Genomic DNA, 15,706 nt, shown 5'->3' on the forward strand with positions numbered 1-15,706 from the left:
TGGGGTTGGGTTAGAACCATGATTTCCTCTTGGGTACATGAGGAAGGTACACCTTATCATGAGGTGCACGTTCCACCATCCCAAGGAGGTGTTGATGTCTTGACTGACCAAACTGTTAGGGACACTCTTTTTACCATTATTTCCCGAATTCACCGTCTTGATAACCGTATTTCTAGGGTATTTCATGCTGTTCAAACATTGTATGATTCCGATAAGTAAGAGGCATTAGAGGCTTCTATCAATGGGCTTAGGGATGACTATGATAACCTTTATGCTAGGGTAGAGCTCAATAAGCAGTGGATGGAGAGACATGCAGATAGTGTTGATAGTATGGAGCGATATGCGGGTAATATTGATAGGATGGAGCGTAACATGATTGATTTTGATTCGAGGTTGGGTGCTATGGAGGCTATGCGTTTAGCAGACTTGCAAATGTTCGCTCAAGATCGCCAATGGAGATCTTAGATTGCTTTGGGAGATTGTGGTGATCCCTACTAGTGTTCTATGACATTAGTATATTTTGACTATCTATCACCTAATCGGATATATATAGGAATAGTAGTAGTGACTTAACTTGTATTAGCAAATTATCTAAGTGAACTGTAATGGGTAGATATTACCCAAGTTTTGTAATTATAAAATGCTAATGGTAAAACTTGGAAAGTAGATAAGATCTTTCGAGGTTGTGCTCTAACGTTAGCTGATAAATTATTTGAAGTCAATCTTATGCCTGTTGAGTTAGGTAGTTTTGATGTTATTATTGGTATGGATTGGTTATCTAAGAACCATGCGAACATTGCTTGCGCGGAGAAATCCATTCGTATTCCTCTCGCGAATGGTGAAACTTTGGTAGTTCAAGGAGAAAAGAGTGGCGCGAAACTCAACATAATTTCTTGCATGAAGGCTCGAAAATATTTAAGAAAAGGATGTCAAGCCATCCTCGCGCACGTAAAGGCGATGGAGTCAGAGAAGAAGCGACTTGAGGATGTACCGGTAGTAAAGGATTTTCCTGGAGTTTTTCCTGAAGATTTACCTGGTCTTCCTCCACATAGGCAAGTTGAATTTCAAATTGACTTAATTCCGGGAGCTGCACCTGTTGCTCGACCACCGTATCGATTAGCACCTTCAGAATTGCAAGAGTTATCGAACCAATTACAAGAACTGTTGGATAATGGATTTATTCGACCTAGTTCATCGCCATGGGGTGCTCCTATCTTGTTCGTAAAGAAGAAAGATGGATCTATGAGGATGTGCATAGATTATCGAGAGTTGAATAAATTGACGATTAAGAATCGGTATCCACTACCGAGAATCGATGATTTGTTTGATCAACTATAAGGATCTAGTGTATATTCGAAGATTGAGTTGAGATCTGGTTATCATCAGTTAAGAGTCAAGGAGGATGATATTCCTAAGAAAGCTTTTAGGACGCGATATGGCCATTATGAATTCTTAGTCATGTCATTTGGTTTGACTAATGCACCTGCGGTATTCATGGATCTCATGAACCGTGTGTGTAAGCCGTATTTGGACAAGTTTGTTATCGTATTCATCGACGATATTTTGATCTACTCTAAAAGTAAAGAAGAACATGAAGAACACTTGAAGATAATTCTTGGATTGCTAGAGAAAGAGCAATTATACGCCAAGTTTTCAAAGTGTGATTTTTGGTTGCAGTCGGTACAATTTTTGGGTCACGTGGTTAGTAGCCAAGGTATTCATGTTGATCCTGCCAAGATCGAGGCTATTGGCAACTGGGAAGTTCCTAAGACTCCAACTCAAGTGAGACAATTTTTAGGTCTTGCTGGATATTACCGAAGGTTTATCCAAGATTTTTCAAAGATTGCGCGACCTTTAACTACACTGACTCACAAAGGAAAGAAGTTTGAATAGTTAAAGGAACAAGAGTCTGCATTTCAACAATTGAAGCATAAACTAACTACTACACCCATATTATCTTTACCTGAGGGAAATGAAGATTTTATGGTTTATTGTGACGCCTCGCGTCAAGGACTTGGATGTGTTTTGATACAGCGACAGAAGGTCATTGCTTATGCATCACGACAGCTGAAGGTGCATGAACAGAACTATACAACTCCTGATTTAGAATTGGGAGCTGTTGTCTGTGCCCTTAAAATGTGGAGACATTATTTGTATGGAACTAAATGCACTATATTTACGGATCACAAGAGTCTTCAGCATATTTTTGATCAAAAACAATTAAATATGCGACAACGGCGTTGGGTTGAATTGTTGAATGATTATGACTGCGAAATCCGTTATCATCCTGGGAAGGCTAACGTGGTTGCTGATGCGTTGAGCCGAAAGGAAAAGATTAAACCTCTTCGAGTTAGAGCACTGAATATAAGTATTCGTGCAAATCTTGTTTCGCAAATCCGAGATGCTCAGTTAGAAGCTGTGAAGGAGGAACATTGGAAGGATGAGGCGATTAAAGGATTGATTAAGCAAATTGAAGTAAAGGGTGATGGGACCCGATACTTTGCAGGACGTCTATGGGTACCAAAGTATGGTGAATTAAGAAAACTTGTGTTAGATGAAGCACATAAGACGAGATACTCAATTCACCCTGGAACTGGGAAAATGTATCACGATATCAAGGAATTTTATTGGTGGCCTAACATGAAAGCTGACGTTGCCACTTATGTGAGCCAATGTCTGACTTGTGCGAAAGTCAAAGTGGAGAATCAAAAACCGTCAGGGTTGTTACAACAACCGGAAATCCCACAGTGGAAATGGGAAAGAATAACCATGGATTTTATAACAAAGCTACCAAGAACCGTGAGTGGTTACGACACTATTTGGGTGATTGTCGATCGTCTCACTAAGTCTGCACATTTCCTACCTATGAAAGTGACGGATAGGATGGAGAAATTGGCATAATTATATTTGAAAGAAGTTATTTCAAGACACAGAGTGCCTGTCTCTATTATATCCGATCGTGATAGTCGATTCACGTCAAGATTTTGGCAATCTTTACAAGAAGCTTTAGGAACTCGTGTGGACATGAGTACCGCCTACCATCCGCAAACTGACGGACAAAGTGAAAGGACTATCCAAACCCTAGAAGATATGCTACGGGCATGTGTTATTGATTTTGGTAATGGATGGGATAAATATCTACCATTAGCATAATTTTCATATAACAACAGTTATCACGCGAGTATTAAAGCCGCACCATTTGAAGCACTCTATGGTAGAAAATGTAGATCACCTCTATGTTGGAGTCAAGTGGGTGATAGACAACTCACTGGTCCAAAAATCATACATGAGACTACAGAGAAAATCTTTCAGATTCAAGAGAGATTGAAGACTGCCATGAGCCGACAAAAGAGCTATGCCGATGTTCGAAGAAAATCCTTAGAATTTCAGGTAGGAGATAAAGTCATGCTTAAAGTGTCTCCCTGGAAGGGTGTGATTCGATTTGGGAAACGAGGAAAACTAAGCCTGAGATATGTTGGACCTTTCGAGATAATTGAAAGGATTGGTCCTGTGGCGTATCGTTTGAAACTACCTCAAGAATTGAGTGGTATCCATGATGCTTTTCATATCTCAAACTTAAAGAAGTGTTTGTCCGATGACACTCTCGTTGTTCCATTGGAAGAGATTCGTATAGACAATAAACTTCATTTTATCGAGGAACCAGCTGAGATCATGGATCGCGAAGTTAAGCGCTTAAAGCATAGTAGTATTCCGATTGTCAAAGTTCGTTGGAATGCTCGTAGAGGACCGGAGTTTACTTGGGAACGGGAGGACCACATGAGGCAGAAGTATCCACATCTTTTCACCGATATCACACAAACGTCAAGTACCACCTAAATTTCGAGGACGAAATTTTTATTAACGGGTGGGTAATGTCATAACCCTAGCTTTTCGAATTAAGTTGTCTAGTTTGACTTCTTAAAATTTCAATTTCTGACTTGACGAGTAAAACTGATGATCTATGTCTTGGTTTATTTTAGGGTTTGTATAACTCTAAGGATACATTTTAGGATTTACTTGATTAAGTGTTACTTCACACATTTTGCACAATGTCCTGAAACCTTAGCTTATTACCATAAACCCTAGACTTATAATTTATATCTTTGTATATAATAACTTAATAAATAAACTTATTAACCAAGTATTTAGATTAAAAACTTGTAACCAATTCACTTTAATATTAAACCTTAGGTTAAGACATTTGACCACTTAAAAATTTATTCACCTTCACACTTAATTTTGATTAACTTATATTTGTCATTGTTTCAATTTAATCAACCTTAACTTACTTTGATTTAAACCTAGCATAAGTTTACTTTCTAAACTTTAAAATTATAAATTAAAACCTAAGCTTATACATTTATGAACTATACAAGTATATGTACATTTAATTGGCAAAATTTAACAAAAATATCAACCTTGATCATAACCAAAACCGTCCACCATATTCATCATGCATATAATCACCATCATCCTTATATATATTCATCATGGTCATGCAAGATTACCAACCAAGAAACATAACTATGCAAGCATGATATTAAAAAACTATACTATGCAAGCATGCTATTAGTTTAATCTTCCATGCTAGCATGTTTGCATGAACTTTAATGGACACTTTTTTACACCTTACTTAACATTAAGCTTACTAATCACATCCTTTTTCCTCTAAACCACACGTCATCATCATCATATTTACAAGTATCCTACATGTCTTAAACACTTGCAATTTACTTAACCTTTATGTCTTAAAGATACTAAGCACATTTGCATGTACTTGCATGGCATTACACTTGTCATACTCCTCTTTTTCTCTCCTTGTGCCACGCCTACAATACCCTCACCATAAGACCACTTTTTGCTTCTTAAAACTCTCATAACACATTCAATTATCACACTAAATTCTCTTAAGTTACAGCCATTTCTTTCTTCTTTGTTCATCTTCATCAACTCATACATCATCATTACTCAAGGTATAATCACCAAGAACACTTCTTTTATTTCTTACCAAGTTACTTTCAAGAGAAATGGGTGTAAAAGCTCAATCTAGAGTGTTAAAAACACTCAATGATGATTACATGGCTAACTCTAATCTTGATCATAAGTAACTAAAAATATGTTTTACATATGTATAATAACCTAAAATAAACTTAAAATGAAAAGGGATATAGCTAAAATGTATTGAGTTTACTAGTTAGTCCTTAACCTTCATAAGAACCAAGTCAATCTTCATTTGGTGGAATTTTTAGAAAATACTTACACTCACTTTTGTTACTTTAATTTTTGAGATTCTTAAACTTTTATGAGTCCTAGACTTTCTATAAAAATTCCATGATTTATAAAGTAGCCTAAGTATTTATTTTGTATTATTACTTTTAAAAAGGTCCTGATTTGGACAGAATCTGTCCAACTCACATGTTTCACCAAAAATGAGGTACCAACGTCTAGATATGAAAACTTAGGAGATTTTCATTAAAAAGTGGACTAAAAATAGAACATGTTAGGCTTTGGAATCATATAAAAAGCTTAAGAAATGATTAAGATATGGTCTTGTACATTTAAACAATGGGATTTAGACTTGCTAAAACTGTCACCACTTAGAATATAAATAAAACGTATTCAACTGATGTTTTCTGAGCAAAACGAATTTTTGAACTAAAATATAACTATATTGGAGTAAGACTTCAAAAGGATAAGTCTAAATAAATTAATTTACTATTTTTAGTGATATTAAACTTTAAACTAGTCAAAACAGTCCACTTGTAGTAAAATAATTCTATAAAATTCATTTTTATGATATAAATTACAAATCTTATATTTTTAGACCTCCAACACATATACCTTCACATATAAAATAAGAATTACCTTATATCACTACTTTTCAAATAAGAAATCAACTTCTAAAACTACTTGTAAAATCAGTCCACATAGAAACCTTAACTTGTAAACCGAGAAACCGTCTTTTAAAAGCCGAGTACACTATGTTACATTTGAACATAAATCAAATCATTAGTATTACTAATATTAGTAATAACACACCTCTAACCTTAACTTATGTATTTAGGTCCCGAGCTCGAAGTACATCAAAGTACTTAAACCACAAATCCAAGCTTTATACCGCATAACATCACCTGTGAGTATCATAGTCCCATTTTACTTGCTTTTAGCAAACTTACTATTTTGGGATGAGAAACATGCTTCTTTTATGTTTTACATTATGGACATAAGTGCTTAAAACTATATTCTATTGTGTTGAGTTTGTGACTTATCTTAAACCCCGATTCTGATATCGTTAATTACTTGTTTATGGTAAACGCGAATAATGTGGATAGATCTATTTGAGGGTGACTCCTCACATCCGGCATAGTATTCAGGCTAGCGAATGCATAACCTTTGACTTTGTAGCTCTAGCTAAGTGAGACTACATGATTTCGGGTTCTTGATTGTTAAGTTCGATATCGGGAGCTCATGTTTATTTAGAATATATTTACAACTGTTTATACTTGAAAATCTTATGGTCCATACATTTATATACATTAAACCTATGATCTCACCAACATTATTGTTGATGTTTTTAAGCATGTTTTTTCTCAGGTCCTTAAGCAGGAGTCCGCATACATTCAGGTTGGCTTTTGGGATGTCGTCAGGATGTCGGGACGTCGTTTTAAAAATAAATCATCATGCACTATGTTTAAGTGTTGTACTTTGTTATGTTATGGTTGTAATTGTTGTACTTTACTTTTAAGTCCCGACATGTAACTCAAAACTTGTACTTGTGTGTTGAAATAAAAACGTTTCCGCTGTCGTCTTTAGAAATCGTTAACTATAACTGGGACACTTATCACGTCACATTTCGGGATCGAAATGGGGTCGTGACAAGTGCGATAATTAAAAGTGCAATTAAATATGAAATAAAGGAATTATGCTTATTTAAACTTCCGTAATCATGATGTTTGACGTGTTGTTTTTAGTTTATTCCCATGGGTTAATTGTCCTTTGTCCTGGATTATTTGATATGTCCATACGGATTTGTCCATAATAGTCCATCAGTCATAAATATAAAGTGCGAAAGTCTTCGTCAAATTATTCTTATTCCCGAAGTCAAATATTCCAACTAATTGGGGATTCGAATTGTAACAAGGTTTTAATACTTTTTTTAATGAATACACCAGGTTATCGACTGCGTGTAAACCAAGGTTTTACTACTTTGTTAACAATTACACCAATTACCCTTGAATGTAATCCACCCCTATTTCAACAAGTCTATTAATTATTAATCCAGTTCCGTGTCCGGTAAAATGAACAATTATTGGTATTTATATATATCCCGCCCACCGTACCCAGTCAGGCGTATGTGGTTATATATAAATACATCAAATTATAAGTCTATATATTAAATTAACGAGGTATCGTTTAGTTAATATAAAACCCATTAATAGCCCATAGTCTAATTTCCACAAGTGTCGTTCTTTTATCCAAACCCCAATTATGGTACAAAGCCCAATTACCCCATCTTAATATTTAGTCCAACATCACGATTACTTCGGTATTAAATAAGCATAATAATAACTTAGCTACGAGACACTAATATAAAAATAACATTAACCATAACTTACAGTGATTAAAAATAGCGTAGCGTTACACGGACAGAATTTCGACTTACACCCTTACAACATTCGCTAACATACCCTTATTATTAGAATTAAAATTAAAATTAAAATTATAATATAAATATATATATATTTACGTATGAATGAGAAGAGAAAAAGATGATCGAATTTAGCAAAATGTGTTGCCTTTTATAGGCCCCATCTGGATACTGTTGCCTCCGCGAGTGCGGATTTGTTTACCTTTGAATCTCCGCGAGTGCGGAGCTGTGGATTCCAGCTCACTCTTTGGATCCTAGCTTTGCCGACGGTTTTTATTATATATATATAATTTATATAATTAATTATATATTATATTATATTTATATACATAATTAATTTGTAACTTTCGGTCCGTTGCGTCGAGCGTTGAGAGTTGGTTCATGTCTTGGTTCCGGATTTTCGAACGCCTTTTCGTATAATTTAATATCTTGTACTTTGCGTTTTGCGTCTTGTACTCTTGTAATTTCGAGACGTTTCTCATCAATAATTTGAACCACTTTGATTGTACTTTGTACTTTTGAGCTTTTTGGTCGTTTGTGTCTTCAATTCGTCAAATCTGTCTTTTGTCTTCACCTTTTATTATTTAAACGAATATCACTTGTAAATAGAATAGTTGCAACTAAAAGCTTGTCTTTCTTGGGGGATAATGCTATTAAATATATGTTCGTTTTTAGCATTATCAAATTTTCCCACACTTGAGCGTTGCTTGTCCTCAAGCAATATAGTCTTGAAAAAAAAATATACTAAAATCACTTCTTTATTCTTCACACTTTGTACATCAGTGATTTCAATACGGCGGTATGAACAATAATAGTAACGATGTGGTTTACAGTCCCACATGACTATGAAAATTCAGATCCTTTATGAAATTGGATCTTTATGAAAACATTTGATATTTTGAAAATTAAATCTAGCTTTTACCCTAGATAAGTTTTCCGGGATAACCATTCACCGGTGTTTGCAAAATCTTTTTGTGGGTTTGGTGGGTTTCATATTTAAAAATTTTAGCTCAAAACTTGCGGTTTTGTGTCACCCACTTGCTAACCTTGTATTAGGAAAGCAACACATCCCGTATACTTGCTCCGTATATTACCTTTCGATAAACTACCATCCGGTTGTAAAGGAAAGCGTTGAACAAGCAACTGTTAAGGCAATGTCCCCTGACATGCTTTTAATTATGGTCTATAACGTGTCGGATGCAATTACTATCCTTGGTAGGAGCAATAGTAAAGCTCACCCTTATAATTTTTCGGTCTGGCACAAGGTCCTGTCTTCGACCATGCTATGCAACCACCCTTCTTACGGTTGACACCCGATTTGGTTCAGGTGACCTAATGAATTCCAGGTGAATTTCTAGGATTTTACGTTCAATGGTAATGAACGCATTAAAAATGGATTTTCAGAAAACAAATCGGTTTGTAATTTTGATCAAAATATTTTCTGGTTCAAGCTCGAGTTTAGATATCATTGAATTCCATGAGTTTGTAATTCTCAATCTTTAAGGTCAATCTCAAGGATTGAGTAATATCAGTCTTAAAAGCTGATTTTTGATCTTTTAAGGAGATTATCCTTTCTGGGGGTCTGATTCTTTAGTCTTATTAAGCTAATTTGCACGGCGTCCCTCCCATTTTACAAGACAGATCCTCTCATGGTTAGGATAAGTCTGACCACTTAGCGACCCTGTTTGATGTTGAGGTCCGTGGATTTCCTGCTGATTTTAGAGATGACTTTTCTAGATTTTTCGTCAACCTACAGCTGGTCTGGACGACAACTTCCTGACCTAAATCAAGAAGCACATTTCTTTTTCGGAAGACTTTACTTCCTTTTAATGATGGAATTGATTCATCGTGTAGATCCATCTTTTCTTTTATCTTTATTATAATATTACGGGTAAAACAGTTAATTTGGTCCAAAACAAAAGCACATGCAATAAACTTTACAGAAACATGTGATAGATAGTTTTATTGAATAACTTGGTACATTCTCCCCACACTTAGTTTCTTTCTTTACCTTTTTATTCTCCTTTATTCCATTTTAAATGAATTCAAGCGTTTTAGGGTGTTTCTCAATTTATGTCCTTTCCGAGGTAACGATAATTTCGGTATTAACACCTAGTTTTCATCGTTCATAAATATGTATAAACATGATTTTGAATTCATTTAGTTGAAAATTTTTCAAATTTTCATAAAATTTGGCAATTAAACCAAGTGTAAACCCGAGAGAATTTATAACCCTTCCCCACACTTGAGATCTTGCAATGCCCTCATTTGCAAGAAATCAGTAAAAATTTAAATTAATGAGGGTGATTAGTGTAGAAAAATGATTAAAAATACCGAGTTTGCAAACCTATTGTTTTATATCACATTTGATATTTTACGTCTTGTCGTTAAAATTAGTAGCTTTTGCTGAACATAATGCCAGTTTTTGAAAGTGTGCTATTTTACCCTGTTTTGTACATAATATAAACTACAAACAAATATATACATAATATTTTTTTTATAAAACCTTTATTTATTAAAACAATTTAAATGAATAATTTTTAACATTTTGTTTCCTTTTACTTTAGGTAGAGGTAGTTTCGGTATGTTTACCTAGTCCGTCCCTCGACAAAATTTTAAAATTTGTCATTTTAAAGTGATTGTTTTAAAAGCAAAGATTTTCGGGTTTTTTTTCTTTACATGTTTTTGGCATACTTTAAATCAAATAAGATTAAAAATAATGATAATAAAATTTCTCGTCCCGCCCCCGGGTAAAGCAATTTCGGTTCAACGACCTAGTTTTCAACTCACGACGAATTTTAAATATCAAAATTTTTAACTTAATGAAATAAAGTAAATTTTTGTTTTTAAATTCACACCAAATTTAAATTTAAAATGCATAAAATTTCATATTAATATTTTTGTACATTAATTTTACAAATTTATATTAAAAATATTAATTTTTAAAATATAATTTATAAATATTATCCCACTTTAATCAATCAAATATTATCAAAAATATACGCCCCTCTTTTCGGTAAAGTAATTTCGGTTACATAACCTAGTTTAACTCATGACTAATTTTTGAAATATTTTGGGTTGATTAATTAAAGATATTTATACCTTAAGAATAAACGGTAAATTTCGCAATGATGTAGTAAATTTTTGTGTGATATCAATAATTTCGGTCGCAAAACCTAATTTTATTGAATACCAATTTAATACTTTATAGCGAACAATTTAGCGTTTAATATCAAAAGGTTAAAAGCAATAAAATAAAAATAAAAACTGTACATACTTGCCTGTGAGATAGATTTCTTAGTGATATGCTCTAGCCCACTCATAAGATAGTCGGACTAATTGGTTTTCCATAGCTACATAGGCGTAACCTCGAGCATTCAACGTTTTTTCTTCGAAACATATGAACGGTCCATCTCTGCATAAAGTAACAAACTCGGTATTGGAATATGTCTGATTCGTCGAGCATTTTCCTTCGTGTGACCATTTTCCGCATTTGTGACATCTTTCAAGGTGTCGTGCTCTTCTTTTTGCTGCGGATTTTGATTTTTCTTTACCAAACTGTAACTTATTATTTTCGTTCCTGGATTCTTTTCTTACTCCGTCCAATTTACCTCTGATTAATGATACTATTTCACTTGGAAGGGTGTCATTATTACGTTTAGTAATTAAAGCGTGTAACATTAGACCATGGTTTAATTCACAGGAAGTCTTCATCTCGTAAAACCTAAAAAAAAAAAAAATTCGGAATGGGGGGAGAAGACTAGTTCTTTAGGGTCTGCTAGGGAAAGACCATTCGGATTCCATTCTCGAGAACTACACGAAAACAAAACATCTAACTCTAACAGAAATACATATTACCCTAAAAAGATTCGAACCTCCCCACACTTAGTTAGATGTGGTGTTGAAATTGTGATTAACGTTATTTTCAATTGGATTATCAACAATTTGTATATCTCTGACTTTTTCTTCAATCCATTTGTTGATTTCCTCCGTAGCTTTCACAAATTCAACTAACATCGCCTTTTCTTTTGGCGATAAATTGGATATTAATCGGTTACATAACTTAAAGTTTCCCTTAATCTTAGCATCGTGAATCCGTTTATAAAGTTTCTTCGTTGAACTGTTAAAAACGGGTTCATCTAATTTCTTATCATCAACGGGGTTCTTTGTGATCGGATCATCATTAAGTGTTTCTTCATCTTCCCCACACTTATGCATTTTTATTGGTCTAACAGTTTTGGTTGGTGGAGATCTAAACTTTCGGTTCACAAAGGTGATCGATTTATCATCATCCCTAAGTGTTATTCTACCTTCTCTTACATCAATGAATGCCTCGGTGGTTGCTAAAAATGGGCGACCCAAAATTAGAGGAATATCAAGGTTTTCCTCCATATTAATCACTATGAAGTTTGCAACAAAGGTCAAACTTCCCACGTTAACAAGTAAATTATTTGCTATTCCAACCGGGTGTTTAATGGTTAGGTCAAATTATTGAACACCAATTTTGGTTGTTTTAATTTACCCATACCTAATCTTTTGTATAAGGAAAGAGGCATAATATTTGCACTTGCTCCTAAATCTGCGAGTCCATTATATACAGCACCATCATTAAGTAAGCAAGAAATGATAAATTCACCCAGGTCTCCTGCTTTAGTAAGTCGAGTTGGTTTGTAAACCTTTTTCGGGTGTTCTTTTCTTGGTTCTTTCACTTCTATTTGAACTTCTTGTTCACATTTTTCTTCATTTTTTGGAATGGGAGGTTTGTATAAGAATTCTTCTTCATCACTCAAATTTGAATCCTCCTTATTTTCCAATTTTGATTTTTCATATGTTGTTGATAACATATTTATGTTTTCATTTTGAAGGTTTTCTTGGGTGGTGAAATTATGATTGACTTCATTGTCAACTTCCATCGGACCATGTATGTAATGTTTAACTCTGTGACCATTAACTTTAAATTCAATCCCATTTGAATTTATTAACTCTACTGTTCCGTATGGGAAAACTCTTTTGACTATGAATGGTCCAGACCATCTTGATTTCAATTTTCCAGGAAATAGCTTGAATCGTGAATTGAAAAGAAGAACTCTGTCTCCTTCTTTAAATTCTTTTGAACTTCTGATTCTTTTATCATGCCATTTCTTCATTCTTTCCTTATAGATTAACGAATTTTCGTATGCTTCATGTCTTAATTCTTCTAATTCGTTTAGTTGACTTAACCATAGACGTCCAGCTTCATGTAAATCAAGATGACATGCTTTTCCGTAAACGAGTTTAAAAGGTGTGGTTCCAATTGGAGTTTTGTAGGCTGTTCTAAAAGCCCAGAGTGCATCCTCCAATTTAATGGACCATTCCTTCGAATTTGATACTACGGTTTTCTCTAGAATACGTTTTAAAGCTCGGTTGGTATTTTTAACTTGTCCACCTGTTTGTGGATGATATGCAGTGGAGATTTTATGAATTACTCCATATCTTTTGGGAACTTTCTCAAGTTGATTATTACAGAAATGAGTACCCCGATCACTTATTAAAGCTTTCGGTGTTCGAACCTTGCAAAAAGACGTTTTAAAAAGTTGACTACAACTCGTGCATCGTTAGTTGGGAGAGCTTGTGCTTCCGCCCATTTAGATACATAATCAATGGCAACGAGAATGTAGAGATTATTATGAGATTTTGGAAATGGACCCATAAAGTCAATACCCCAAATATCAAATACTTTACATACTTGAATGACATTTTGTGGCATTTCATCACGTTGACTTATCTTTCCGGCCCTTTGACAAGCATCACAGGATTTGCAAAAAAGGTGTGCGTCTTTGAAAATTGTAGGCCAATAGAATCCAGCATCATAAACTTTTCTTGCTGTAAGTTGAGGCCCATAATGCCCTCCTGTTGGTCCTGTGTGACAATGGTTTTAGATTTGACTAGCTTCATCTCCAAATACACATCGGCATATTATTCCATTGGGATAACTTTTAAACAAATGTGGATCTTCCCAGAAATAATGTTTTATATCACTAAAGAATTTCTTTCGTTTTTGGTACGACAATCCTTTTTCAAGGAATCCACATACTAAATAGTTTGCATAGTCTGCAAACCATGGAATTTCATTATAATCTATCTTCAATAGATATTCATCAGGAAAGTTGTCTGGTATGGCCGATTCATTTAGAACTTCTAATTCGGGATTTTCTAGACGAGAAAGATGATCAGCGGCGAGATTTTCTGCTCCCTTTTTATCTCGGATTTTAATATCAAAATCTTGTAAGAGTAAGATCCAACGGATTAATCTTGGTTTGGCATCTTGTTTTGAAAATAGGTATCTAAGAGCAGAATGGTCGGTATAGACCACCGTTTTAACTAAAACATGATATGAACGAAATTTATCAAAAGCAAAGACAATAGCAAGGAGTTCTTTTTCAGTAGTTGTGTAATTCGTTTGTGCTCCTTGTAACGTCTTACTAGCATAATAAATAGGTTGAAATCATTTTTCAATCATTTGTCCTAAAACGGCTCCCATTGCAAAATCACTTGCATCGCACATAAGTTCAAACGGTAGATTCCAATTTGGAGTTATCATGATCAGTGCATTAGTGAGTTTTTCTTTAAGTATATTAGAAGATTTGATGCATTCATCTGAAAAGATGAATGGAACATCCTTTTCTAGGAGTTTATTCATAGGAGTGGCAATTTTAGAAAAATCTTTTATGAAACGTCGGTAAAAACCGGCATGTCCTAGAAAAATCCTAACTCCTCTAACATTGGTGGGATGTGGAAGTTTAACAATTACATCTACTTTAGCTCTATCCACTTCAATTCCTTCCTTTGAGATTTTATGTCCAAGAACGATGCCTTCTTTAACCATGAAATGGCATCTCTCCCAATTAAGAACTAGATTTGATTGTTCGCATCTAATAAGCATTCGTTCAAGATTAACTAGACATGTTTCAAAAGTATCACCGAAGACTGAAAAGTCATCCATGAAAACTTCCATGCATTCTTCTATCATGTCGTGAAAGATCGCCATCATGCACCTTTGAAAGGTTGCAGGGGCGTTGCAAAGTCCAAATGGCATGCGTTTTTAAGCAAAAGTACCATAAGGGCACGTGAACGTGGTTTTCTCTTGGTCCTCGGGTGCTATTAGAATTTGAAAATATCCGGAAAAACCATCAAGAAAATAATAGTAACTATTTCCGGCTAATCTTTCCAACATTTGATCAATGAAAGGTAAGGGAAAGTGATCTTTTCTGGTGTCGTCATTTAATTTTCTATAATCAATACAAACACGCCATCCTGTTACAGTCCTAATAGGAATAAGCTCATTTTTTTCATTTGTGATGACAGTCATGCCACCCTTCTTAGGCACGCATTGAACTGGGCTTACCCATGGACTATCAGAAATTGGATAAATTAAACCTGCATCTAGTAGTTTAATAATTTCTTTCTTAACAACATCTTGCATGTTAGGATTTAGTCTTTGTTGTCATTGCACAAACGTTTTATGACCTTCTTCCATAAGGATTTTATGTGTGCAATACGAAGGACTTATTCCTTTAATATCATGAATCTTCCATGCAATAGCTGGTTTATGAGCTTTCAACACAGAAATGAGTTTAGATTTTTCATTTTAGATAAGAGAAGACGATATTATTACAGGTAATTCAGATTCACCATGTAAATAAGCATATTCTAAATGGTTTGGAAGTGGCTTTAACTCTAATGTCGGTGGTTCTTCTATCGATGATTTGTATTGATATCTGTCTTCCTCTTTTAGCATTTGAATTTCTTCTGTTGTTGGTTCATATCCATTAGCCATAAGTGTAGCTATCATTTCAGTTTCATCAATTGGTTCAGTTCCTTCTCCTAAAGAACATTCTCCTGCTCCTTGTAATTCTGGAAATTCTTCTAACAATTCTGCATGTGATTCTATAGTTTGAATATAATAACATGTATCATCTGCAGATTGCGGTTGTTGCATGACTCTATCCACTGAAAAGGTAACACTCTCGTCCTCTATACTTAGTGTCAGTTTCTTACCAAACACGTCTATTATTGATT

The 15,706-nt window shown here is 34.5% G+C and overlaps 1 protein-coding gene across 1 annotated transcript; it reads left to right on the plus strand.

Annotated features, from left to right (window-relative positions):
• The first annotated feature begins 726 nt into the window (after positions 1–726).
• Positions 727–4,010, plus strand: LOC139863516 (uncharacterized). Its single transcript, XM_071852141.1, has 5 exons — positions 727–1,204; positions 1,979–2,073; positions 2,191–2,720; positions 3,228–3,723; positions 3,981–4,010. The coding sequence occupies exons 1-5, from the start codon at positions 727–729 to the stop codon at positions 4,008–4,010; spliced, it is 1,629 nt and encodes a 542-aa protein (XP_071708242.1).
• Positions 4,011–15,706: the final 11,696 nt, after the last annotated feature.

Source organism: Rutidosis leptorrhynchoides, chromosome 8, assembly GCF_046630445.1.
Source record: "Rutidosis leptorrhynchoides isolate AG116_Rl617_1_P2 chromosome 8, CSIRO_AGI_Rlap_v1, whole genome shotgun sequence".
NCBI lineage: Eukaryota > Viridiplantae > Streptophyta > Magnoliopsida > Asterales > Asteraceae > Rutidosis > Rutidosis leptorrhynchoides.

Coding starts and splice junctions, on each gene's coding strand:
- LOC139863516 (XM_071852141.1), top strand. CDS start 727: ATGCCTGTTGAGTTAGGTAGTTTTGATGTTATTATTGGTATGGATTGG. Junction 2,074..2,190: donor ATGCATCACGACAGCTGAAG/GTGCATGAACAG, acceptor ACGGATCACAAG/AGTCTTCAGCATATTTTTGA. Junction 2,721..3,227: donor GAGAATCAAAAACCGTCAGG/GTTGTTACAACA, acceptor TAGAAAATGTAG/ATCACCTCTATGTTGGAGTC.